This window comes from Gossypium arboreum, chromosome 9 (assembly GCF_025698485.1).
Source record: "Gossypium arboreum isolate Shixiya-1 chromosome 9, ASM2569848v2, whole genome shotgun sequence".
Classification (NCBI taxonomy): domain Eukaryota; kingdom Viridiplantae; phylum Streptophyta; class Magnoliopsida; order Malvales; family Malvaceae; genus Gossypium; species Gossypium arboreum.
In genome coordinates, this window is record NC_069078.1 from 70,083,970 (window position 1) to 70,111,668 (window position 27,699).

A 27,699-nucleotide genomic window follows, 5' to 3' on the forward strand; every position below is an offset into this window, starting at 1 on the left:
TTTTTTTTTTTTGTAAGTACTATGCGATCTTACATTTATCGATGGTGATGTTTGGCATGTCTTCGAAATGAATTACCATTTGCTAAAAAAATCAACACAACATATGTAATTTTAGAAGGGCTTAGATTATGTCCGTAAGGTTTACCATACTACATCCTCTGCCAAATTTGGTGAAAGGTCACGGAATGTTTGAGAGTCATAGAATTTGGTTACAATCAAACATCTCTTAAGATCCCACCATGGAGGGAAAAACACTAAAAGCTTGATATCGAAATATGAGTTAGAAACTACTTCAGACAGATGGGGATATAAGTTAGAAATTGTTCAATATAGTCTCAGAGTATGTGTTAGAAATCTTAGTTGTTTTTCAAGGTTTGCTTTGATATTCTTCTTTGATTACACACTCTTTAAATTTTATTCTACTAATTTGTAAACTTTACTCGACGTGCTCAAAAAATAATCTTTGTATATTAGCATTCATCATTAATTTAAAATTGATATTATTAAAATGATTAATGGTAAACAACAATTAATTAATATTTCAATTATGAGTTAACAAGATAAGACGACCTCATTAAGGATTATACAAATTGAAATTGAAATTGTAAGAATAAGAATATATATTATATGAATCTTGGATTTAATTTAAATGATTCATTCACTCATTTTAAAATCTAAGACTCCAATAAGGTAAACAATGTTAGTTAATATTTCGATTATGAGTTAATTGAATACCACAACCTCTTTATGATAGTATAAATTCTAATAAAATTGAAAAGATAAAAACATATACTATATGAATCCTAAATTGAATTTAAATAATTCACTCACTCATATTAAAATATAAGACTCCAACATGGCAAATAATGTTACTTAAAATTTTCAATTATAAGTTAATTAGATAATACAACCTCATTGATTATAGTACAATTGTAATGAATCTTAGTTTTGGTTTAAATAATTCATTTACTCTTTTTAAAGCCTGGGACTCCAATAAGATATAAAGAATAAATTATGTTAATTAATATTTCTATTATGAGTTAATTGGATAATATAATGACAATTAAAGTTTTAATGAAGTTATTACAATAGATAAAGAAAAAGTTATAAAATTTCTTCTTCTTCCCTTTATTATTATGTTTTGCCCTATTTTATGATAAACAAAAGCAAATATATAAATAAATAATAAGAAAATAAGTCTACTACACATAAGTGTTTAGCGAGTAAAAGTACCATGGATGCTCTTGTACTACTCTTGTACTAGGAGCCAGATTACATTTTGCCCCCTCTACTAAAAAGAATGGGTAAATTAATTCATGTACATTAGATTAAAATAGCAAACTAGTCATTTGTTAAAAATTTAATTCGTTTCTATTATTAAAAATTGGTCATTGTACATCAACATAAGGTATATGTGGGATGACATGTGTAACTATTTGGTTATTTCGATAATCATGTCAATTTTTAACAATACAAATTGATGAAATTTTTAATAGATGCTCTTTGAGTTAACGTACAAAGACTAATTTTCCCATTTTTTAAGTAAACGGTAAAATACAATTTGGCTCCTAATACAAAGGCCTCTATGGTACTTTTTTTGTATTTGGCTATTAAGGAAATGTGTCTATTAAGGAAGGTTTGATATGAGAAGATAAATACAAGAAAGACAAGGAAACCAAAAAAAAAAAAGAGGATGAATGAGAATTAAGAAAAAAATTTAAAAAAAAACCAAGAAGAAATTGACAGACCCCTTAATATACCTACTTTTTACCTTACTTGTCTCTTGTTTCTTTTGTAATTATGACTCTAATCTTTCACGTAACACCCTCACCGGACCCACTTACCAAATTTGGGTATAGAGTGTAACAATTAGACCTGGTTTGGACTTATCCATAAATTTTAAACTTAACTATTTAAAGGATTAACTTTGATACTCATAAATGAATACTCTTACAACAAAAAATAATAAATTAAATTAAAAGTTTACTATCACAAAATTTTTGGGCTTTGGGGAAACCGTTTAGTTACAACATATTTGACCCTCAAAACGAAGCCTCTAAGGTACCCCTATTCCTATGTGCATGACACTCCCTGACGATGATCCTTAATCTATCATGGGCTAACTGGGTCCTCGATCCTTGATCTATCATAAGCTAACTAGGTCCTTCCTCAAGTTCCTTATCTTGCAAATCCTGCAACCATAGGTCAAAACCCTTGTAAATTCAAACGAACATAATTTTTTTACCACAAAACTCGAAAATAGACCATATCTTGCATGGGGTGTTAAACAGAAAAGAATCAAATGCACTACTCCTTATTTGACTTCCACCTTTCTTTAATGGAGGATTGATCATTGAGTGATTGTTACTTGGCTAACTTATGACCATTCCACTAATTTTGGTGGATTCAAGACAAACACCATCCTTGCGGAGTCTCATTTTTCCTTACACACCTCCTATCATAAACATCCTTTTAGTTTCATTCTGGCTTACCAATGACATAATTGCGGTGGATACACTGATATTCTACCTGTAAGGCCTATCTACTCATAAGGCCTTCTAGAAAAGGGCTACGCCGCATTGGATAAGCACATATAAGAACACTGTGAGTATCAAAGCACATATATCAGCATGGACAAGCTCTAAGGGGTTTCAAGCTCTCCAAGCTGTCATGCTCGAGCGAGCCATCCCTCTATGTGAAGATTGGAGTAAACCGAAACTTTCAAATAGTTTTTCTTTATGTTGATGATGTGATCTATGCAGGAATCGATATGAAGATGGTTTAAGATTTTAAAAGGGCCATGATGGAAGAGATCGAGATGTCTGATCTCGACCTTATGAAGTATTTTCTCAATTTTCAAGTCAAGCAACCAAGTGGCGAGATTTTTATTTTGCAAGAAAAGTATGTAGAGGACCTATTGAATAAGTTTTAGATGTCTACTTGTAAAATGGTGCCTACGCCAATAACATTTAATGAGAAGTTGCAGCAAGAAGATGGTGGAGAGATGGCTGATGAGAACTAATCTACAGCAGAAAGAAGAGGTTCTAACTACCATATTTTGTGATAATATGTTGACAATCGCGATGATAAAGAATCCAATTCTTAATGCCTGAAGTAAGCACATTAAGCTCCATCATCAATCATTTCATTCGAGATTTGGTGAACAAAAGAGAAATTTGCTTGAAGTTTGTCGGGACCAACGAGCAGCCTACGAATGTTCTTATGAAGCCTGTGTTGTTGGAGAAGCTCGAGAAGTTTAAAGACTTAATGAAAATTACAAATTAAAGGGGCATGTGGTAGATGGATTTACTCGCCCCTTGTAGAATAAATCGCAAAGTTGTCGCATTCTTCTTTGTATTCTCCTTCAGTTGCTTCTTCAGTTCTTCTTCTACACCCGATTCAAACTCGACTTCATATTCTTGCTCCATCAAGTCCCACAATGCCTCCTTAATATCAAATCAATTCCTTAGTTAAATATAATCTTTGGTCTTCTATCCTTTGTTTTCTCCAACAGCACCCACACTAGAATTTGGATTGACAAGATTATCGACCAAAGGAGTATGTCCTGTATCAAAGATGGTAGAATATCTCGAGTTGGCCCAAGAGTAGAAAAATCACGAGTATCAACGAATGAAAAAGGAGCCTGTGAAATGCCAGGAAAGAGAAACCATTAATATCCTCTATAACAGGCCATTTTTGCCCTGGCCCAAACCAAAAAACCAAATACAAAAATAAATAAAATTTCCAAAATAATTAAACAGTCCAGTTCCAAAATTACAGACCCCAAAAAATTATAAACCCAAATACAAAAAAGACCCATTAGCCCAAAAACCTAAACTAATTCAGAAAAAAACCTAAACCCTAACACATAGTCGCGCCGCCCTCCACGTACCGTGCCAGTGCGCCCATAGCCCGAGGACTGCCTCCCTTGCACCAGAATGGCAAGACACTACTCCATTGACCTTGCTAAGGCCTGCAAAAAAAGAACAAAGAAAGAAAACTAAGTAGAGAGCAGCAGAAGCAGAAAAGGCGAAAAGAAAAAAAAAACAAAAACTAATATCTTGTAATAAGTTTTGGCTATAAAAGCCAGAAACCGGATTGTATTATTTTTTACACACGAAAAAAGCAATTAAAAAAAGAGAAGTAGAGATGAAAAAAATCAAAAGAGAAAGAAATATTAAAAAACTATAGTTTTTTATAGAGATATATTTTTATTTTATCGTCGCATGTTTATTTCAAATATAGCATACATACATACATATATATTAAAAAATACAAAATATTTTACCTTTCTTGCAATCGGAGAAGACGGAACCGATGAGTTCCTTTGACTTTTTTTCGATTTTTGGAAGGCTTTTGGGCGTTTTGATCTCAGATTGGGGTCGGGGTAGCAAAACGATCAAAAAGGCCTCTTTTTGTATTCTCTGGCCACCTTGGCAGGCAGCGCTGTCGCCGGTGATCGGCAACCGTCATGGTGGCCTGATGGCTAAAAATTGGAGAGGCTAGAGAGAAATTAGAGCTTCTCAAAAAAAAAATTTTAAAACCGAACAGAATGAGGTTTTTTTAAAAAAATTTGACTTTTTATAAGCCATGTAAAACGATGCCGTTTAAGGCTGATTCCAGTAGCCTCAAAACGGCACCATTTTGGCCTTGACCCGTGTCTGACCCGATCCGCCCCCTAGGATCCGCGTGTTTTCGTTGAAGGGGATATTTGCGCTTTCGACCCTTCCGCTTTTATGGCCGGTTGCAATTTAGTCCTATTTTGTTTTTTTCTTTTCTTTTTAATTTTACCCTACAATTTTATTTTATTTCATTTTAGTCCCTTGGGGAACGACATCGTTTTGTGGACATGGAATAATTTTCCAATTAGTCCTTCCTCTTTTACGCGCATTTTATTTCAGCCCTTCATTCTACCCTTTTTTTTATTTTTACAATCTATCCCTTAATTTCATTTAAAATGTTGTTTAACCTTTATTTATTTATTTTCAACCCTTTATAGATTTCATATATATTATTTTGTTTATTTATTTATCTATTTATTATTTTTATCTTTTTAAACATTTAAAGATTATAATGTTTACATTTTCTTTATTTATGCACTTGTTGCCCGTATTATTTTATTCTTATCATCATTCTTATTACTATTGTTTAGTTATTTTTCCATTTATTTATTTACTTGCTTATTTTTTACATATTTAAAAACAAGATTGTTACATTTGTCTATTTGTACATTTTATTCATTTATTATTATTGTTATTATATTATTTTTTATCTTATTTTTACTATTTTGTCATTTCTTTTATCATTCTCACATTATTGATGTTTATAATTGTCATAAGGCATCTAACATTTTTATTTTTATTTTTATTTTATCACTTTATTTATTTTATACCATGGATTAATATTCTTACTATTGTTATAGTTATATTGATATTATCATGGCATTTCCTTATTCACTTATTATATATCATTCTAATATTCTACTCAGATAGCCATTTATAATCACTACATCATGCATTATGTTTAAATATAATTGGTCACTTTTATATTATACCCCAAAACAAGATAAATACCTATCGTTTTAAATATTACACTTGTTATTATTCAAAAAAGAAATTTTTTTAAAAATAAGGCAATGTTCTGTATTTGGATATTCAAGAAGTCGTGCCCAAACTTACGGGGTTTAGACTTTCTCGTTGAACCTAGGTGGCCGAATATCCTTTTAAAAATAAAATACGTGAGATTCAATATAAAAAAATAAAAGGCAAACTTATTTTCGAGAATTCAAGGCGTCGTGTCCTAACTTACGGGATACGATCTTTTGTTACCTCGAGATATGAAAGCCTTTTACATACGTTTTGATCTATTTAAGGGATTTCACTAAAAATATATACATTAATACAAAGAGGGATCGTATTTTTAACTCTTTTCAAAATTTTCAATTTTCGACACTAAAGACATCAAGTAATCAATTAGGTACCAATTTTAGGCGTAACGAGGGTCTAACCCTTCCTCGTGCGTAACCGACTCCCAAACCTATTTTCTAAACTTTGTAGACCAAAAATCGTTGTTTTAAATCAAACATTTTATTAAAACAATCAAATTACGAAGTGATCTGATCACACCTCATAAAAAAAAGATTGGTGGCGACTCTAATTTTATTTTTTAAAATAAAAAGTTGATTTCAAAAAAAATGGTTTCGACGTCCTCCTTCATATTTATTCTAATAACCATTAATATCCATATCAAGATACACGAGACAAAGTAGATTGATCACTTGGAAGGGTGTAGCTAAGATACCATGCAACTGACATACATGGAAAAAACCCAGAACTTTACATTAGTTATTAAAAGTCTCTTGCTAATTTATAATTTATCATAAAACTTATTCATAAATTTTACAACTTGTTTATTTTAAATTGTGTAATTATATAAACACAAAAAATTATATTTATATAATCAAATAACATATATAAAAATAACATACATTGAGAGCATTTTAGATATTTGGCCCTCAATGTTTGAATTTTTTTTTATGATTTGGCACCTGAAATTAAGAAAGAAGAAAGGAAAGCATACAAAAGATAACATCATATTTAGCCTACGTATTTTATCATATCTTCTAATAAGTTACATATATTTTGAAAATATCTATTTTGGTACTTCAAATTTTATTTTTCAAAACGTTAAATTGTGCATTTAGCCTTTGGTTAATTAAAAATTATTTTGACCTTTCCTATATTTTTTAATGAAACAAATTCAATATTTAATTTCATCTCTTTTAAGCTAAATTTTTAAATTTGATTTTCACAAATTTTATTATCTTATTTTAGTTTTTCTACACATAATTACTAATTTTTGTACTGATTTTAGAAAAATTAGTAGTTAATTTTAATTTTGTCTTTAATTAAATTCTTTTTTATTACTTAAATCACTGCACACAGTCCAATTTGAACTCATGGATTGTGGGTCATGGCCAATAGGGATTGTTAATTTTTTAATTTTTTTTATTTCTATACTAGATGAACTGCATAAGACTCCTAGCAGTTGACGTTTAATTATTAGAAACTAATGGATTAATCTGTCTTAAATTGACCTTTGACTGCTTCAACATCAGATTTTCATAGGATAATTTGGATCCGTACAAGACGAGTGAAGTTTTATCCTAGGATATAAAAGAACAATATGTTGGCTGTAACCGTGTGGAATCAGCAGCTACTTTTTCCAAAGTTACTCGGCTAGCAAGCTATTTAAACCAATTTCATTTACATGGAAAACTCATTAATTCCAACACACAACACATATAGATCAGCTAAGTACCGGTCAGAGATGGCGGTGGCCATCGGTTTTCGCTTCTTTCCGACGGAAGAAGAGTTGGTTTCCTTCTACCTACGTAACCAGTTACAAGGCACGAGACAAGATATGCACCTTGTTATTCCAGTCCTCAACATTTTTTACGACCTTGAGCCATGGGACCTTCCAAGTATAGATATATATATACACTTTCTTCACTGATCACACCAACATGATGAATCCCACTGTAAGTAGGTAACCTTTTTTTGTTTATGGTTGCAGAGCTTGCTGGGGAGCTTTGTAAAGGAGACGTGGAGCAATGGTTTTACTTTATACCAAGACAAGAGAGGGAGGCTCGTGGGGGAAGAGCTAGCCGAACTACAGCTTCGGGATATTGGAAGGCGACGGGGTCTCCCGGCTTTGTCTACTCGTCGGACGATCGAGTGATCGGGATGAAGAAAACAATGGTCTTTTACAAGGGAAAAGCCCCAAATGGGAGGAAAACCAAATGGAAGATGAATGAATATAGAGCCATCGAAGCACTGTCCGACCCATATGTGGCTGCTCCTCCAAAGGTGAACATATGAAGATTTATATTTTAAAACTAAATTCACTTGACTTTATTTTCTAATCATCTTTTGCTTGTTTACCATTTTTTAATGTAGTTGAGACATGATTTCAGTTTGTGTCGAGTCTATGTTGCATCGAGCAGCTCTCGAGCATTCGATAGACGCCCACTAGAAGCACACAACAATGCTGCAACAACTTCCGGGGGAGCCTCAGGAACTTCACATGCTGGAGGAGACCACTATAATCCAGCCGAGGCTAGTGAAGATGAGTTTTGGGAATTGGTTAACAATCTTGAAGAACATGCCATAGGATGGGAACAACTTAATGAAATATAAGTAGGCAATCAGCCCCTTTCGGCACATTTAACCTAAGAGCATGAACAAACGAACTTGGTAAGTAGCAGATTTGCTTGTTCATACTTGTAGACCAAAGGAACAATACAACTAATAAGCAAGTTCTAAGGAGATCATTTTGTGCAGAATAGGCTTTTGTTTTTCTCTTTCGGAGAAATCCCATAGTTTTTTTGTCGAGATATCTGTCACTGAAGCTTGTGTAAAATGGATTTGTTTTTTTTATTATTATAATTTTTTAGATTTTGTTGTGTTGGTTATACCCATCATTTATATGAAAAAAAATGGTTCCATTGTTTCTTTAATTTATTATTGCTTTTCCATGCTATCACTACAACATAATTTTATGAGTGACGGTTAATTCGTCCAAGATTTTGTTGTTGTTAAAATGTCTACAATTATGAATCAAATGAGGTCTTTTGGAGAGGAAACTAATCAAAAGATTTTTGAATCAAGTTATTGAGGAGTTTGACTCCAATGTCTGAACATGTAGTAGCTGCTATTGACTTATCTTTGATGATCTAATGGGTTCTTTACAAGCACAACACAAGGATGAAAAAAAGGCCCTTCAAGTGAAGTGGGAGTCATCAGCCCAATCAAACAAGTCAAAGAAAAAATACATCCCGTGACAAAGGTGGTTTCTAAGCTGAAGGTAGCAAGTCTTCTAAAACGCAATACAACACTTTTGAGCGGAAAAAACTAGATGAATGTCCAGTGCCATTACAACAATCGATACGGTCATATTAAGTCAAACTTTTTCTACATCTTTCTGATAAAAAAGTGGGTTAATATTCTAATTGAATTAATTAAAATTTACATAATTTTAATTGTTTATCGAATTAATTTTTTTTTAAATATATTAACTGAACTGAAATATTTCGATTAATTCAATCGGTTAACTAAATTAACCAAAATTTATATATTTTTGTCTTTTGGTTAAAATAATGTTCATTTTCTTTTATTTAATAGTTCAAAAATTTAAAATGGAAGTGAAAATAACAAATAAGGCATTAGAAACACTACATAAGTCTTGAAAACACAAATATTTCGGTTAATTGGTTAATTCAGTTAATTACTTGATTTCGAACTGAATTAATCGATAACCAAAATTTCAAAAAATTATTAATTGACCTTTGACCGAATTAAATTCAGCCACCGACCAATTAACAGAATTAGATCAGTTCGATCAATTAATTTAATTTTAACCAAAATGTGAATACCCCTATCTATAACTGAAAATAAGTGATTTCCTCTTAAAGTGTTTACTACTAATCACCGTGTTCTTATTGTTATGGGCACTTAGATTTTGAAGGTTTGTAATTAAAATTAAAAAAGAAATGGTACATTAGTAGAACTAATCATGGGTCAGGGAACCAATATAAATTTTTAGGTTTATTTTTCAGATATGGTCCCAACTTAAAAAATAGTCTTAAAATTTTGCCCAAGCCTAACCCAAATAAAAAATGCTAAATTTGAGTCTCACTTGTCCATATTAAATTTTTTATATAAAAATAAATTTAAAAATATAACACATCAAATTAAACCTGCTAATGGGTCGGACTACTTGCCCAAGCCCAAAGGCTCACCCGAAAAATAAGAGGGTTTGGACAAAATACGATGCCTAAAAAATGGGCTTAGGTAAAATGTAATACCCGTTTTCTATATAGGCCGAGCCTTAGGCAATATTTTTTGGCCTGAACCCTACCCGAATTTTATGTTATAAAACAATATTATATTAATTATAGATGTTAAATAATAATTTATATTTATATTTATATTTATATCAAAACACTATTCCAATAACAATTAAACTCATTACCTATGACCTCAAAAAACTTACCCAACTAAATAACCCAAACCAAAATATAAAATTTTAAAATTTATATTTAATATAATAAATTATTTATTATATTTATTTTTTAATATAGTAAGACATTTTTATATTTATAGTGGTGTTTTTTAATATAAATTACTTTTAATTTGTTAGAAAACTTTTATTTTAGCTATTTTAGTACATTTAGTGTATTATATTTTAAATAAAATTAATCTAAAAAAGCAAATATAAGGAGGCTGGATGGGGATCGGGTTTATTTTTCTTAAATCTGGTCGGGCTTGGGCAAAAAAGTGGTCTGAGCCGACCCATGAGCACCTTTACATGAAATACACTAAAACATTAAAATAAATATTTCCCAACAAATTGAAAATACATTTAAAAATATTTATACTTAAATAACACTAACATTAAGATAGTTGCAACTTAGCAAGCAAATGTCTCTAAAACAATACCAAAATTATCAATAAAATAAAAATTAAACAATATCCAAATAATAATAATATAGTAATAATATAACAATAAAATGACAGCAAAATAACAGCAAAAAAAATTTAGACAGATTTGGACTGAGTTTGAGTCAAAAAATTTTACCCGAAACTTAACTCGTTTAAAAAACAATTTTATTTTATCAAAACTTTTTTTTAACCTATAATTTTATTCAAACCCTCTCACTTTTCAGTTTAACTTTTGAAATTGAGGGTCCTGAACTCATAATCGAGTTTATACAAGAGCTACCTGGGTTGCTTAAGCTGGGTGATGGCTGCGTATTAATATTTATATATATTTTATATTACAAAAATGTCAATGTAATTGATTATATAATTTTGTTTTAATTTTGAGAATAAAAAGTTGTATTGATTAGTTTAAACAACATTACATTAAGAAGCAACATTGGTTTGTAGGATTATCTCAGTCTTAAGCAAGTTTTTTGTCAGACAGACTCTGCAGTTTTGCAGCTTTCATCTTCGAAAGCAAAGTCTCTAATTGGCATTTCTTTTATTAACAGATAAAATTAAGTGTTAAAATGATGGGACATGGTAGCAGCAGCTTCAATCATTTTTAGAAATTAAAACTTATTCCTGGAGATTTGAGTTATTATGGATGAATAAAAATTTTATCACTTATAATTAGTAAGTAATGAGTTTAATAATAAAATATGTTGTATTTAAAAATATATTTGAATTTAAAGAGGGAGCATATTCGCTTATAGTTTTCAAGTTTCAATATCATTTAAGTGATAAAAATTTTTGGCACTAAGTAAGTATAAATTATCAAATTCAAACATTTTCGTATACATTAACTCTTAATTATATTAATAACTTCGATAAAAATCAATTATTACAAGTTCTAAATTAATTAGATTAATTCAACTCAACTAAGGATTTGTTTGATAAACCATTGTGAAAATTAAATCAATTAAAATTAATATTTTAAATGATTTAAATTTTTACACATGTTTGATAATTTTAAAAAATATAGAAAATAATAAGTAGATAGATAAGAGCTACTTATTATTTAATCGAGATTATTTTCAATTAATTCAATGTATTATTTTAATATTATATTATTCTATAAAAATTATGTTTAAAATAAGATTTTTGTTTAGAATAAGATGAAATATTTTAAAACTAAAGATAAAATGTAGAATATATTGTTTTATAATATATAATTTATATTTATCAAACAATCTAATTATATTTTGTAATTAATTTTAAGTAATATATTAAAATGGTTTTATAACTTAAATATTCAACTCTAATTTTTCCAAAACTTAAATGTGGGTTTAGATAGACAGTGAGGTGTTGTCCCACGTTACAACATCTAATTTTACCACTACCGTTGTTTTTACACTAACCGCTCATCCTTACCAATTTTAAATATAGATCAATTTAGTTCGTAATATTTTATTCGATTGGAAGGATACATTAAAATAAAATTATTCAGATATCTTATACATATTGCACTCTAAAAAAATAAAATTGAAATTGTTGAAATGATAATCAAGAATATAAAAAGAAAAAATTGTTTTTGTTTAGAAAATAAAAATAAAAATATTCAACCAACCAGAATCAGTTGATTTGTCTCTTCTCTCATAATCCTTAATCGGATAAGAATGAATTTAGAATCTCTTCCGTTCCACAAAAAATTATTTAATAGTTGATCTTAAAAAGATAAGAGTCTAAAAAAGTGGCTAAGACTTACAACTAATTAACCTTATATTTTACAACACCCAAAATAAAATATCTTACTAACTTTAAAACAACCAACTTCAACTAACTAATTAATATTCATATTCATTAAAAATGTGGTGTTTTGCATGGCAGTCCAGAATATTCCATTGCACCAATTTGTTCTAAAGTATGTACTTGTAATACTATAACATTTAAATCGATAAATTATATTAGTAATTATTTATTTAGTAGTATTTTTTTGTCATTCAAATATAAAGAAGTTACAAATTAATTATTTAATTTTTAATATTGTCTTTTTGAGTTACCTGTTGATTAACTATAACAACTTTTAAAATCAACATAATAATAATTTTAACTCTCAACATTTATAAATTATGCCTATTTAATCTTGATTCTAAAAGTAATCCTCAACATTTATGCATTGTGTAATATTGTATTTTTTTTGTAGGTTTGCTTTTATTTGTTATTTTGAGGGTTAATTTTAAAAGAATGAGAAAATATGAAAATTATTATTTTGGATTTTTGATGTTTCTATTTTTGTCTATTTCAATTAAGTTTAGCTAATACATATGTTTTTTTAGCTTTTAGGTGAAAACCGTAAATAAAAGTAAAATTGCAGAAAAGACCAAATTACATAATGCGTAAATATTGAGTATTAAATTTCTTAGAATTAAGACTAAATTGATTCAATGTACAAAAATTGAGGGTTAAAGTAGCTATTATGTCAATTTTAAAAGCTGCAACGATTAAACATCTAGTGAAGAAAAATTAAATAATTGGGTGGCTATTTTGTAACATTTCATAGTTGGATGACAGAAAAAAATTTATTAATAGTTGAATGACTAATAATATACTTTGTCCAATTAAAATTTAATTCACTTCACTTCTAGTCAAGTTTTTTTTTTTTTAATGATAATCACAAATATCAAACTATTACAAACTGATAGTTTAAGTAATCGCATCGCAAAATCAAACTATTACATCAACTAAAAAAAGATACAAATCTAAATTAAAGTCAACCTATTCATGACAACAGCATACAATAAGACTCAGAAACTCACGTATAAAATTACACATGAAAAATTTTAAACCTAGATACTTGTTTTTAAGTATAATAAAACCCAAAAATATTTGTAACTTTTAAACAATAAATTCTGAAAATATAAATATTATGTTTTGATACACATATTTTGGTTTAACAAAATCGACTAATAATATTATCAATTAAACTTTACTTTTTTAAATCAGTCACTAAAAAATTAAATCTCAAAAGTTGTTTAAGGAACTAACGGATCATTCCGATTATTAAAGAAATGCTAAATTGAAAAAAAAATGGAAAAAAAAAAAAACGAAGAGAGCAGCCTTTTAAAACTTTCCGCCATTAACAATCAGAAAATAGCGGAATCAATTGGAAAATTTTAATTAAAAAGATTTTCCCACCGACATCATGACAAGACAGAATAAGCTAAATTAAAATAAAATAGCCAGGAAACACAAAACAGCTTCAGTTATTGATGAAGTAATAAAGAGTTTACATTTTACAGATAAAAATAAAAATAAAAATAAAAACTATATTAAATTTAATTGAGAATCATTTTTGTATCAAAAGGGAATGGCGAAACGTGTTTAACATGATCTCATCTCATCAGATCAATTGTTTTTAAGTCAAAGATAGCCGAAAGTTAACGTAATCCAAAACTAAAAAACAAAAAGAAAATCAAAATCAGATTCAGATCTTATAAAACACCCACTCACCCCCAATCCAAACAAGCATCAATTTTCTCAGACAACACACACACAAATTTCAATTTACAATTATGATCCGAACCAACGATGATGCTTCCTCGGCCTGGTCTTGGCACCAAGACAAGCTGTTCGAGCGAGCTTTGGTTATGTTCTCCAACGACGAATCGTCCGACCGGTGGGAAAAAATTGCTGCCCAAGTTCCGGGGAAGTCGGCGGCGGATGTTAGGAGACATTACGAGGATTTGGAGCATGATGTTTTGGAGATTGAGTCAGGAAGAGTCGAGTTGCCGAGTTATGAGGGTGAGTTGGAATCAGCGAGTTGGGTTAACGAGTCAGGTAGGAGCCAAGTTTGGGTTGGATCCAAAGGAAAGGAAAGGGAAAGCGAAAGAAGGAAAGGCGTCCCTTGGACCGAAGAAGAACACAGGTTAGAACCTAGAATTATTTACCTAAATGGTTTATTTTTGCTTTTGCTCCCTCAACTACGGTCAAAATTGACATTTAGTCCCTATACAATCGTCTCTGGTCATTTGTTCCTTTTATTTTTATAGCCAAAAAGTTAACATTCTTAAGTATTTCGGGTTAATATGCAGTTTGCTACCTAAATTTATTTAAAAGTATCTAGTTAGTATTTAAACTATTTTTTGAATTTAGTTAGTACTTTAATTTGTATTCCGTCTTACACTTTGATACCTCTATACTAATATTGTCAATTTATGATGATATGACATTATCAACCAATCACATGATAACACGTAACAACATCTAATTATGCACATGACAAAAATAAATAAATTTTTAAATCTTTAAAAATATATAAATTAATAAAAGATATTCTTTATTCCAAATGTGATTTTAGTAATTTTATATTTTTTAAATTTTATAAAATATTGTGCTTTATTAATATTATTATTATCATTATTATTATTATTATTATTATTATTATAACTTGATAAAAATAATAAAAAGTTTTACATCGAGAATGAATCTAGACTAATGTTTTGGTTTTGACTATATTCATATAAATTAAGACAACCATTTGTCCGGTAATTCTAGATGTGGTTTTTTTGTAATTATATATATTTATGATGTTATAATTTTTATATTTAAATATTTTTATAAATTTATATTATATTTTTATATTTATATATATTTCAAAATAACAATGACACAAAATTATTATTTTATAAAAAATAAAACATATAAAATTACTAAAACAAATCAATAATGAATGTAGACAAATGGTTGTTTTGGTTCATTTGATGTGAAAGTTATTTTATATTATTTTATTAATTTGTATATTTTAAAATTTAAAATTTTTAAGTTTAAACTAATAATATAAAAATATAAAATTAATAAAATGTAACTTGAATGAACTTGGACAACTAGTATCTAAACCTAGATAGTCATATGTCCAGGTTCATTCTTTATATAAAAATTACTTTTTTTCTTAATTTATATATTTTTAAATATTTTTAGTTTTTTGTAGTTATATTGTCACTTGTTACTGTATGATTAGTTGTCGGTGCTATGTTAGCACAAACTAATAATGTTAGTGTGAAGGTATCAAAATGTGTAACGAAATACAAATTCAAATATCAACTAAGCCCCAAAAAAGGTTTAAATATCAACTAGATATTTTGAATAATTTCAAAAGTCAACTACGTATTAATCTTTTAGTTAAAAAAAACACCCTTTAAGACAAAAAAAAAAAGTCCATGTTAACATTTAAGACAAAAAAAAATCAAGTCAACATCATAGGTAAATAGATATTTTTCAAAAGAAAAATCAACCCCAACATTTTAATTAACTAGTTAAATATGTTAATTATTTGGACATGCTATAAAATTACAGAGATTAAATATATCAAATTAATTTACATTGATTAAATCTTTGATTTAGCATAGTGGCAAAGCTAGAAAATCCTTTTTGGAAGGCTACAATTAAATTGTATATTTTTACGATAGTAAAAATGTAATTTCATCATTTTAATAGTCTATATATTTATATTTTTAAAGGATTAAATCAATTTTATTATTTTTAGAGAGACCAAAGTGTAATTTTATTATTACTAATTTAAAATTTTATAAATTATAAAGAACTTAATTTGAAAATTTACCATTTTTGGGGGGCCATAGTCCCTGGGTCTATTAGGGGTGTGCAAATTTCGGGTAAAATTGTATTAATTTGGTTAACCGATCGAATTCGATTAATTGGTTGGTTAACCGAATTAATTCGATCGGGGGTCGGTTAATAATTTTTTGAAAGTTCTGTTAACGGTGGTTAATTCGGTTCAAAATCGGTTAGTTAACTAAATTAATTAAGCTTAATAAATAATATTATAATATAAGTATTCGATCGGGGTCGTTCGGTTCGGTTAATTTTTTGGAAGTGTAAATTAATCGGTCGGTTAATTCGATTAATTTTTTTATATGTTTGATACTTGTTTTAACAAAAAAAAAACATATGAATTTCGGTTAATTCGGTTAACCAACCGAATTAATTGAAAAAGTTCAGTTCGGTTAATTTTTTAAAAAAAATTCGATTCGATTAATGGTTAAGAGTTTAAAAGGATCGATTAATTCGATTTATGATAATTTAGGTCGGTTAACCGTTGAACATTATAGAGGGTTACTCTCTTAGGTACATAGTAAATTTTGCCACATATCCTGTTTTCTTTTTTCTTTTTTTAAATCTAACTTAAAGATATATTATAATTTTTCAAAATTAAAAATTTTTCAAGTTAAAACTTCTATGAAGAAAAAGGAAAAATAGTAAATTTTTTTTTGTTACTATTATTGTATAGATTATTTTTGATTGGACTTCAAAAGTATGGGAAAGGAGATTGGAGGAGCATATCAAGAAATGCCGTCGTTTCAAGAACGCCAACTCAAGTAGCGAGCCATGCACAGAAGTACTTTCTTCGTCTCAACTCCGTCAATGAAAAAAACAAGAAAAGGTCCAGCATTCATGATTTGAAAATGGGAGATGATAATTCCATGGACCCCCAATCCAAGTTTTTCAATGAACAAGGAAGCTCCTTTGTGAATAATCATGGGTATGAATTCCCTTTGTTGTAACTTGTATAGTTAGATTACTTACACAAAACACGAACTTAAGAACTTGCGTGAATACCCGTTCTTGTAACTTGTACAGTTTTATAAAACAGCTTGCAACTTATCTAAACAAGTTTATACAACATATATTTGTAAAAAAAAGATTTAAGAATTTAGCAGTCTATTTTATGATATGACTTTTATTATACTAGCTCATCAAGCAAGCCTCACGCTCTAAGTAACCAACAATCCTGAAGACCCATACCCTATAAATTTCCAATTAGGGTTGGCAAATATTTATTAACTCCTTAAGTCAAATGATAAGATGAACAAACAAAAGGGTTAGAGGTATAGTTTCATCGATCAAAGACATATATCTTAATTAATCAATCATATGTAAGGGACAACTTAGCTTCCACACACTCTCACGCAAATGACAACCTTAAAAGCATATTCTCTTTTGTCTTATTATTACTTTTCTTAGCCCATTTCATTTCTTTTAATTTAAGTATCTGAAAGCATCCTATAACATATACTTTGACACATTTACAGAATTCCTTTTATCTTGTAAGTGTATTAATTTTCAAATCGTTAATATTTAACACCACCTATAGAAACTGAGAAAAGAACCATAGATCACACCCTTAAAGCTAACATTCCTTTCCCCAGTGCTAAGACTTACCCTTATAAGCTTGACTATAACCCTTACTTGTTTATATTATCAAAGCCCTCTAAATCCCCTTCCAATGCTTAACGACTTTAACCCCATACAATGCCATTCACCTCTAGCAATAGTGCGACATCTTACGACCCTCGTTAACCATCCTACACTAATGTTATGTTCCTTTCAATTTCACCAGACCAACGAAGCCAACAGAGGCAGTTGATTGCTTACAATTAGCTACAACATGTTCCCTAGAATTAGAATAAGGTCGCAGGAAAACATCTTGGAAAATCAAACAATTTCCACCTAACTTGCAGCCTCATTTAATGTTGCCCTTAACTTTAAAAAACCCTTAATCACTAGGAAGACGTGCAACCAAGGGCTCAATCAACTAACAAAATAGAAGATCTTTAACTTAGCCGACAAATCTCGACCTCATAGTGAACATAAGCAAAGCAGTCAACCCCCAGGTCTGCCATTCTCCTAAATAACATTTACATTTTTGCATGGTACTTGCAATAAATATGGCAAGATTATACATGAATGTCATTATTCACTCACTCAATGTCAATCCTGAAATAACACTAATATGCCAAAATAAGCACAGATTTGCCTCTAAGCGAATCTTTGCAATCTGAGAAAAAACAAACAAGCTACTTGCAGTAGGCCATTTATCCGTGATATAAGATATCCTAAATGGTTAGTCAACATTGTTATGGTTAGAAAAAAAAGGAAAGTGGTGAATGTGTATAAATTTTACCAACTTAAACAAAGCTTTTCCCAAAAATTAATGTTCACTCTCCTCCATTAATAGATCGGTTGATACTTTTAAAAGGTACCAACTTATGAGCTTCATGGACACTTTTTAGGCTACGACCAAAAAACACAAGGACCTTAATGATAATTTTTTTTAGTAATTGAAGTTCAAACTTGTTGTTTTGTCATAATGTTTTCTGGACTAAAACATATTCGAGCAATTTATCAAAGATTGATGAACACATTTTAAGAATCACATGGGTTGTCTGTGGAAGTCTAAGTAGATGAGATGCTAGTGAAAAGTTGGTCTATACAACATTATAACGCTTAACTTAATTGGTGGAGCCAAGCCTTCAACAGATGTAATTAAATAAAATATTTTCGACTTTCCACATACTTGTGTCAGTGGCTAGAACTTTAGTCTTGTAATCCATGCGGCCTTAGGTGATCCTTTCTTTGCAAGCACACCTAAGTCAGCCTAACTAAAAAACAATTGAGGATTCACAAAAGAATTCCTTCACCAATTTATATAGCGAAAGCAACACAAAACAAAAAAAGTCTTAATGAATAGAATAGCCACAAAAAACAATGAATGAGAGGTGTTTGAGTAAATATTCTCAAAGTATTCTTTTATTTTAAGAATTTAAGATACAATGGATGATTTACAAGTGAGGGGAGACTCTATTTATAGTCGAACTCTCCCAAAATTAACGGTCTAAATCAAGTTACATCGACGGACGAGATTAAGCCTATCTCTAAGGGATTTACAAGGTTACCATATCAAATATAATCTAATCTTACAAGATATGATTTCCCTCAATCTTCTAATATTAGTTCTAATAATTACTAAGGTAGCCTATGTTTTCATATCTACATCACTAGGCCATCCATGTTTCAGTCTAACAGGCTTGTCCAACAACTTTTTGAATCGGGCCAGTTCTCATGGGGTCAAATGATCTCCATCTAATCGATAGATTTCCATTGGATGCATCTTGTGCTATGGTCACGAACTTTGCACATTGGCAGTCTCCCTCCATCCATTCTCGCAACGCCCTCATTGTGTCTTCGGAATGACACTAATTTTATTTGCCTTTGAAATCTCTTAACGCCTTGGCTTTTTCCCGACTAGTCTCACTATCGGGTTGTCCCACCTCTCGGAACCTTCGCCTCTTAACTCGAACCATTGCATTCATTAGTACATCTCGTTGGCAAGAAGTTATCGTTACACCGTTAACGGAAATTAACGACTCAGTGACTAAAATGTAACATAAGATAAACAAAAGTGACTATATTAGATTTACCCAAAATGTTATAGGTATTACAAAATTTGGTGGTAAAAAATTATATTATCCTTATTTCTTTTAACATAAGTTAAAAAATGTACTAAAATTTAGGTACCAAAAGAAAGTTAGCTAAACCAAAATAATGATACATACCTGGTTTAAACGACAAAAGGAGAAGAAAGAATTATTAAAATGTAATTAGTATGAATTTTAGCTTAATTGTTTTCATAAATATTTAAACAATTTTTACTTTCTGAAGCAAAAGAAAAATAAATTAACAAAAAAGGAAAAAAAATTTCTCGATGGCGATCCTTTACGCGGTGGTGGCTCGAGGCACGGTGGTTCTAGCGGAGTTTAGCGCCGTGACGGGGAACGCTGGGGCGGTGGCACGGAGGGTGCTGGAGAAACTTCCGGCGGAGGCTGATTCGAGATTATGCTTCTCGCAAGATCGTTATATCTTTCATATCCTTAGATCCGATGGCCTTTGTTTCCTCTGTATGGCTAACGATAACTTCGGAAGTACGATTCTTTTACTTCATCATTTCTAAAATTCTACATCTTCTCGGGCTCTGTTACGAGTTTAAATCTAATTGTCGACAATTGAAGTAGTGAAAGGGATTTTGAATTCTTTCTTTTAGAGTTTAGGGATTTAAAGTCTGTGACTTGAAATGTATGCTTCGTTTAATTTTCTTTTCTAGTATTTATATCTTGCTTTATAGTAGAACTAACCAGCTACTTTCATTTAATTTAGCATTGATTTAAGAATAATGCATAGGATTTTTCTGTTAGCAAATATAACAGCATAAGGGGTTCGTTTTTGGTGCTTAATCAGTAGCTAGAGAATCACAGTTAATCACATGAATTTAATATATATATATAGTTAATTCTATTGCCCTTAAAACACTAAACTTATTCATATATTCTCTCATGGGATCCATTTCCAACACCTTCGGTTCAGATTAGATACATTTGACGCAACTAACAACTTCTATTTGAATCTAACATTGGGGTATTCTCGAAAAATAGCTTTGAACAATACCATTCAAAATCATCAAATTTCTCCTTTGCTTTGATTTTGGATTAGTAGTTTTTTCATTCCATTTTTCCCCCATTATGGAGATAAAATTTGGTATGTTATTCTATTTTATTTATCCTATTTTCCTTTCATAGAAGTTCTAATCATTTCTGTATCATTATAACAATCGCTTTGTACCTTAAGCTTATGAGCAGTTTCATTACTATGGATTACTTTACTGTTTTTTGCAAAAAATTTAATGTGTTTCCTTTTGGGGGGTTGGGGGTTTGGCTTGATTTTATCATTTAAAATAGGGATATTAATTGTATACAGCTTTATCTCATTGATAAAAGTAAAAGAAACAGAAGATATCCTCTATGAGTCACTATTAATTACCCTGCCTCAATGCAGGGAGAATTCCATTTTCGTACTTGGAGGATATTCACATGAGGTTCATGAAAAACTATGGCAAAGTGGCTCATTATGCACCTGCATATGCAATGAATGATGAATTCTCGCGGGTGCTACATCAACAAATGGAGTTTTTCTCTAATAATCCTAGTGCAGATACTCTCAATCGTGTTAGAGGTGAAGTGGGTGAGGCATGTATCTTGCCATAGCCGGAACTTCATTATTTATTCATCTTTTGGATTTTCCTAATCTTTTTTTTTTTTTTTTGTATCTTGTGTCTGTCATGATGTGTGGATGGGTTCTTTAGAGTGTTGCAAAATTACTTGCTCTTATTCAGGCTAAGTTATTTACCTTTGCATTTGACCATGTAGTTCCTCGGCAATTGTTTTCACTGCATAATATCTTTGAAATTCAAATATCTAACCCTGTTGGAATGAGGTTTTTCAACCTTACGAACAATATGCCAGTTTCATCACTAGTGTTAGCCAGTTCTTTAAGGGGGAAAACACTTTAGATCAGGATCTCTGGAAAAAAAATCCTTATGCTTGTTATTGTCTGTGACATTAACATTGTAAGTTGAATGGCTGCACATCAAGTGACTATTGTGCCCTGAATTTGTGATTAATTTTTAAATTTCAGATTCGTACAATTATGGTGGAAAACATTGAGAAAATACTTGAAAGAGGCGACAGGATTGAACTTCTTGTTGACAAAACTGCAACGATGAAAGATGGTGCATTCCATTTCAAGAAACAATCTAAACGCCTTCGTCAAGCTCTTTGGATGAAAAATGCCAAACTCTTGTGAGTAGTTTAAATTCTTTATATATCTTATTTTGTTTTATGGAAATACAAACAAATAGCCCATTTATTAATGGCTAAATAATGAAAAAACAGCTAAACTTTACTAGTTAATCTACATAAGCCCCTATACATAAGTTATACCTACATAAACTCATAACCTTTAATTTACAGCTAAATAAGACCTTTACCTGTACTTTGAACCCAAATATAACCTTGAATTGATATCTAAATAAACGCCTAACATAAATCAACCTTCTATTTGGAATAAGGGCTTATGTAGGTATAAATCAAAGGATAAGGGCTTGTTTGGATACTGTAAAATAAAAGTATAGGGGACTTGCTTAAGAAAAGTGAAAATGTGGGCCTTCTTAGTATTTTAGCCTTTATTAATTCCTATTAGCTACAATCTTGGACCAAAAATATTGACTTTGGCTGCCCATATCCAAGGAAGGGAACCAACGGGAGAATGAAAGACATAAATAGAACATAGCAAAAGGGGGAAAAAACTAGTTTTACAAAACAATGAAAATTCAAGAGAGAGATAACTGGCTAGATTTGAATATGCTTTCTAGAGTTATTTTACATAGGCCTTTTGTTCTGTCACTGAGCTTAAGAAACTTTGCTCAATTGTGTTTAAGCAAAGTCTTCAAGTTTCTGATTCTTCTAATTCATGTACTGTGTACAAAACCTGCTTATAAGGGATGACATGAAAAATTGAGGAAAGCATCAGTTTGATATTTGACTACTTATGAAGAATTTCTGTTGGGCAATGTCAATGGAGTTGTAACTGATGTTCCCTCTTCTTAGGCTACTCGTAACTTGTGTGAAAAACTTGTCAGACTGTATTGCTAGTTTGCCATTATCAGCTGTTATCATACATGCATGTCTATAGAAATCATTTTAATATCTTAAATTAATTTCATGAATCATTTTAATTTGATATTATAGTTGTAACTACTCGGTTTCTTAGGAACATATTCAGTTCCACATGAGGAAACTTACATGTCTGTGTACAGGGCACTGTTGACATGCTTGATTGTTCTGTTACTGTACATAATAATAGCTGCTTGCTGCGGAGGCATCACTCTACCTTCTTGCAGATCTTGAGTGGCAGTCTTACTGGTCTAAATTTCTGCTGAGGTACACATTTATCTTCAACATTTTTGTGCAAGTTTGTACCTTTGGAGGCTCCTTGGCTTCCCAATGGAGGTTTCTAGGTATTTTTGGCAACATAGTCTCTATACCCGCTCAATTGTGTCTACTATTTATTTTTGGGGTTTGATAAAAACTGCCTGTTGTAACAATCATAATATTTTGTTCTTCACACAATCAACTGTTCAATGATTTTAGTTCTGGTGTCTTTATATTTTCCTTTTTCCTTTCACCTCTCTCAATCTCTCTCTCTCTCTATCGATCCATGACCATGTTACTTAGTTCTTGGTTTATTTAAGACCTCTCCTTTACTTACTTGCAGAATGTTGTTTTGTAGTAGAAATGCAATTAGGTTGTAAATGGAATCGAATTTTATGATGTTCTTTTTGTATTATGTTGCTGCTGAGGTTTTAAGAAAGTTATGAAGTGGGAACTTCTAACCGTAAATTATGTGATTACTCATATGCTAAGCTTTAATTAATGTTTGAAGGGAGGGGATGGGGAATAAACGAGAGATATGTGCTCACGTATCATTTGGGTTTGACTCAGGAAAAAAAGCACTTGAGTTCAACTAGGTCATTATTGAGTTGTACTGAGCTTTCAAGGTATTAAAGAAGACAAATTCGAGTATCTTAATATTTGAAATGAGTAGCTCATGATCTTAATGAAGCTTTTTATTTCTAATTAGTGTTGAAATTTTCAATTTTGTACTTGTATTTGAGCCTGAGGATAAATAACTTGTATTTGAGCCTGAGGATAAATAATCGAGCATGGGAATCGTGTTCATTTTTAATAGATAAATCTTGAATCGAGTTTGGGAAATGAAATTCGATTGAACTTTAGTTGAATTTTTAGGTTCTTACAACTTTGAGTTGATTCAACTCAATTGATGATTTGTCATTTGAAGTTTTACTAGGAAGATTATATGCTCAACTTAAACATGGCACTAGATAGCTTCCTCCGAGGAAGGGGGTAAAGTGTATAGAGAATTGTGTGCGTGCTTTGGATCACTTTTTAAGCACATATAGTGCAACTTCGAATATTCTATTAATTTTTATTTTGCACTAAACTATTTGTTTTCATACCATAATAATAGTTTTGGAACTTTGAGCGCAGAGCATCAGGTATGACCTTACCCCTCTCCCAAATTGAAAAATTGTTCTAGTCTCTTTTAAAATTGCAAAATTTTAAGTTAGTTAAATGGTGAAAATGCATTTAGGCCTTTTTTTTAAATTTAATTTTGGCCCCTCTAAAATGGGAAGTTTATAGTTTAATCCCTCAAAAGGTGTAAAACTTTTATAGTGATAAAATTACCTTTTAACTCATTCAAAAATCTATAATTCTAATTCGATTCCTCTAAGAAATAAGTTCAATCATGTGCAAACATCAAGGGTGAGTTTTCTCCAAATTCAACCATGTGTGAGATATAAAATTTTGGTTTAGGTTCTGATTCGTGTTTTGTATTGTGATTAGATATACTTGTATCTATAATTGTACTAGTAAACTCAAAAATAATAATAATAACAAACTTTTAATAAATCACTCATTTCTTTTATTAAATAGATTTGTTTCACCTGAATAGGATTCCTATTCAGGTCTCATTCCATTCTCTATACTGAAGCATAGGTTTAGGTTAGGTTGGAATGAATCCCATTCCGTGGAATGGGCTATCCTTCCCTTCTTATATGCAAGGACGTAATAGTCATTCTTTGAAGGGACTTGAGAATGATTAGTACGGGTGTTAGTCATTGACAATTTTATCCCCACTTAAAATAGTGGACAAACCCAACAGAAAACCGTGTAGGGAGAGGGAACCGGAGATAGTAATGCCAGAGAACAACTTGCTGGGAAAATTAAAAATAAAAACTTAAAAAGACCATAAAAATCAGCCTCTTCCTCAAACATAAACATGCAATCATCTAAAAAATAAGAAGAGACATAACAGCGAAAACTTAAAAAGACCATAAAAATCAGCATGCAATTATCTAAAAAAATAAGAAGAGATAGAAGTGAAGCTTAAAAAGACCATAAAATTAACATCTTTCTCAAACACAAACATGTAATCAGAAAATAAGAAGAGACATAGAAGTGAAACTTAAAAAAGACCATAAAACCAGCATCTTCCTCGAACACGAACATACAATTATCTAAAAACAATTGATGATCTCCGGTAGAAATAGAAGTGAAATGTTGATATTTTTATTTTTATTTTCTCTTTAAAATTAGATTTACCATTTTAGAGGTTGATTTAGGAGAAAATAATTAAAGTATCAAAGAGAGAAGATGAAGATCTATTTGTGGTAGTTTTTGGAGAGTGAAAGAAATTGGTCAACGACAGCAAATAGTGGTGAACTCGTCGGAAAACTGGGTTTGTGGAAGTAGAGAAGAAAAAGATATGGATAGGGATAAGAACAAAGTAAAAAGCAACGAAGAGGGAAATGATAGAAGATAATGAGGAGAGAGGAATTGAAATTATTATATTTAATAATGAAAAATATTTATAAATAAGGCAATTATTTATAAATAAATGTGTAACTAATATTAAATACATTTGATATTCAATATTTATGATAGCTTTATTTATTAATATTAAAAACAAGTTTTTAATAAGTAATATTATACATGAATTAGTAATTATTATTATTTGAATCATATTTTGTATTTCAAACATAATTTTAAAATTAAATATTTAGTGAAATATTTTCAAACAAATTTAGGTAGAAGTTTGTAATATATATAAATTTACGATTTATTCCTTTTCATTATTATATTCAATCAATCAAACATTATAATTTTTTTACTTAGAACCAAAGTGTTGAAGAAAGTGAAGCCTCTACATTTGGTGCATGAACATGCGTTTCTCCTGCTTCTGCTTTACTTGTGCTTCAGTTGATTTTCTCCACGATATGACCAAATCACGAAGCACCCCTATCAACACTCTTTCAACATACATTCAATATCTCTAATATCTGCCTTCCGATTCCATTGAATATAAAACCAACAATGAAAGAAAGCTAATAAGGTTTTCAAAAGAAGACTGATTTTTAGCCAATTCAATTAATTTTTTTAAATTAATTTTTTTTAGCGATTCAGTTCAACACTTCTCTAACTCTATGATACCTATTACCGATTTCTATCCAACAAAACCATGCAAAAGGGAAGAGGGGCTGCATGCTATGAAACAGAAATCAAGATTTGGTACCCATGCTTGTTAGCTAACTAGTAAGAAAGCGAAATGTCGAAATTCAATAAAAGGAACCTTCAAAGCTTTTGTCAACAACCTATTTATGGTTAACCTAGCTAGCTAGGGTTTTCTAAAAAGAATCTTTACTGTTAAAATAAATACATTATCAGGTAATATCTTAAGAACTTGACGTATTTCTGTAAAAGCAATTTAGATTCTATAAATTAATTAATGTTTTTGATAAAATATTAACTAATTAATTCTACAATATTAAACCAAGTTCTAAAATGGAAAAAATTTAGAAACCAAGTTCTACAACATTAACTAATTAATGTTTTTGATAAAATATACTCTTTGAAATAATTTTATCCATATTTTCACTATTTTAATTAGAAATTTTTGGACTGAGACTTTAATTCTTTTAAAATCTTTTACATATGCACCCGAATGATAATATTTGAATATTTTTATTATAAAAAAGTTATTTCAGGTCGTAATCATAATATTATATATAATATTTGAAGTAGTTGACGAGTTAGAGATTAAGCTTGGATAGGAGAAAAAATATTGTTTTCTCAATGTCTAAATTAATTTGTTTAGTAAACCTATACCACAAGTCACCCTAAAATAGCATTGTTTCAATTTTAGTTATTCTAGCTTTTTTTTATCAATTTAATCACTATAATTAAAATAATTGTATGAATTAGTTACTGTCATTAAAAAATCTGTTAACTCACTAACGAATTGTTAGACGTGGTATTTTTTGACTTTTTATTAAAGTTAGGGACCTCTTTATAATTGATCCAAAACACTTTTTTTTTTGTTTATTTGTAACATGAATATTTCAATGGTGGCATCATCAACATTTAAATCCTCTTTAAGAAGAACGAATCCGACGACAGCGATGAATTATGACTATTACCCCACTCTTTCTAACGAGCCCACCTGCCAGCATAATATCACCAGCCACCCGACCGCCACCGACAACCGCGACAGTATTGTCTCTACTGTTACTTCAAGTAAAGCATCTCTCTTTTACTCTTATTTTTTGTTTGTTTGATAACTATATTTTTCTACAATTTAGATGGAAACTCAATATTCCCGTTTTATTATATAACATCATAAATTGTTGGTTTTTTATATGGTTTATTATGGCCCTTTTGCAGAAGGGTTTGAGAAGCATTAATAGAATTGGATCTTTATGGAGAGGTGAGAACTGCTAGATATATCTTAGAAATATTCATTGTTTTTATAATAAAATTATATATTGATATCTAAGAATAAATATGCTACTATTTAATGATAATTTAGGTTCAAATAGAAAAAAAGAAGGAAGTTTTTTTTTTTTGGAGACAGGTGGAGGTGGAGGCAACGATGGTAGTGGCCGTGGGGG

The 27,699-nt window shown here is 30.1% G+C and overlaps 3 protein-coding genes and 1 long non-coding RNA gene across 4 annotated transcripts; 3 read left to right on the forward strand and 1 right to left on the reverse strand.

Annotated features, from left to right (window-relative positions):
- Positions 1-3,741: 3,741 nt before the first annotated feature.
- Positions 3,742-4,327, reverse strand: LOC128280731 (uncharacterized). The gene is made up of 2 exons (XR_008270855.1): positions 4,289-4,327; positions 3,742-3,973 (listed from the first exon to the last, which is right to left on the reverse strand). It is a non-coding gene; the product is annotated as an uncharacterized LOC128280731 (long non-coding RNA).
- Positions 4,328-7,068: 2,741 nt separating this feature from the next.
- On the forward strand, positions 7,069-8,518 carry LOC108456422 (NAC domain-containing protein 90-like). The gene is made up of 3 exons (XM_017755010.2): positions 7,069-7,483; positions 7,576-7,868; positions 7,959-8,518. The coding sequence occupies exons 1-3, from the start codon at positions 7,270-7,272 to the stop codon at positions 8,196-8,198; spliced, it is 747 nt and encodes a 248-aa protein (XP_017610499.2). The 5' UTR covers positions 7,069-7,269; the 3' UTR covers positions 8,199-8,518.
- Positions 8,519-13,804: 5,286 nt separating this feature from the next.
- LOC108455839 (transcription factor SRM1-like) lies at positions 13,805-17,114 on the forward strand. Its single transcript, XM_017754403.2, has 2 exons — positions 13,805-14,409; positions 16,789-17,114. Exons 1-2 carry the CDS (start codon positions 14,057-14,059, stop codon positions 17,060-17,062), a joined length of 627 nt encoding a protein of 208 aa, XP_017609892.1. The 5' UTR covers positions 13,805-14,056; the 3' UTR covers positions 17,063-17,114.
- Positions 17,115-19,844: 2,730 nt separating this feature from the next.
- LOC108454736 (vesicle-associated membrane protein 714-like) lies at positions 19,845-23,569 on the forward strand. The gene is made up of 4 exons (XM_017753287.2): positions 19,845-20,260; positions 21,168-21,358; positions 21,807-21,970; positions 22,987-23,569. Exons 1-4 carry the CDS (start codon positions 20,044-20,046, stop codon positions 23,075-23,077), a joined length of 663 nt encoding a protein of 220 aa, XP_017608776.1. The 5' UTR covers positions 19,845-20,043; the 3' UTR covers positions 23,078-23,569.
- The last annotated feature ends 4,130 nt before the right edge of the window (positions 23,570-27,699 follow it).

Coding starts and splice junctions, on each gene's coding strand:
- LOC108455839 (XM_017754403.2), top strand. CDS start 14,057: ATGATCCGAACCAACGATGATGCTTCCTCGGCCTGGTCTTGGCACCAA. Junction 14,410..16,788: donor TGGACCGAAGAAGAACACAG/GTTAGAACCTAG, acceptor ATTATTGTATAG/ATTATTTTTGATTGGACTTC.
- LOC108456422 (XM_017755010.2), top strand. CDS start 7,270: ATGGAAAACTCATTAATTCCAACACACAACACATATAGATCAGCTAAG. Junction 7,484..7,575: donor TGAGCCATGGGACCTTCCAA/GTATAGATATAT, acceptor TTATGGTTGCAG/AGCTTGCTGGGGAGCTTTGT. Junction 7,869..7,958: donor ATGTGGCTGCTCCTCCAAAG/GTGAACATATGA, acceptor TTTTTAATGTAG/TTGAGACATGATTTCAGTTT.
- LOC108454736 (XM_017753287.2), top strand. CDS start 20,044: ATGGCGATCCTTTACGCGGTGGTGGCTCGAGGCACGGTGGTTCTAGCG. Junction 20,261..21,167: donor GGCTAACGATAACTTCGGAA/GTACGATTCTTT, acceptor GCCTCAATGCAG/GGAGAATTCCATTTTCGTAC. Junction 21,359..21,806: donor TTAGAGGTGAAGTGGGTGAG/GCATGTATCTTG, acceptor TTTAAATTTCAG/ATTCGTACAATTATGGTGGA.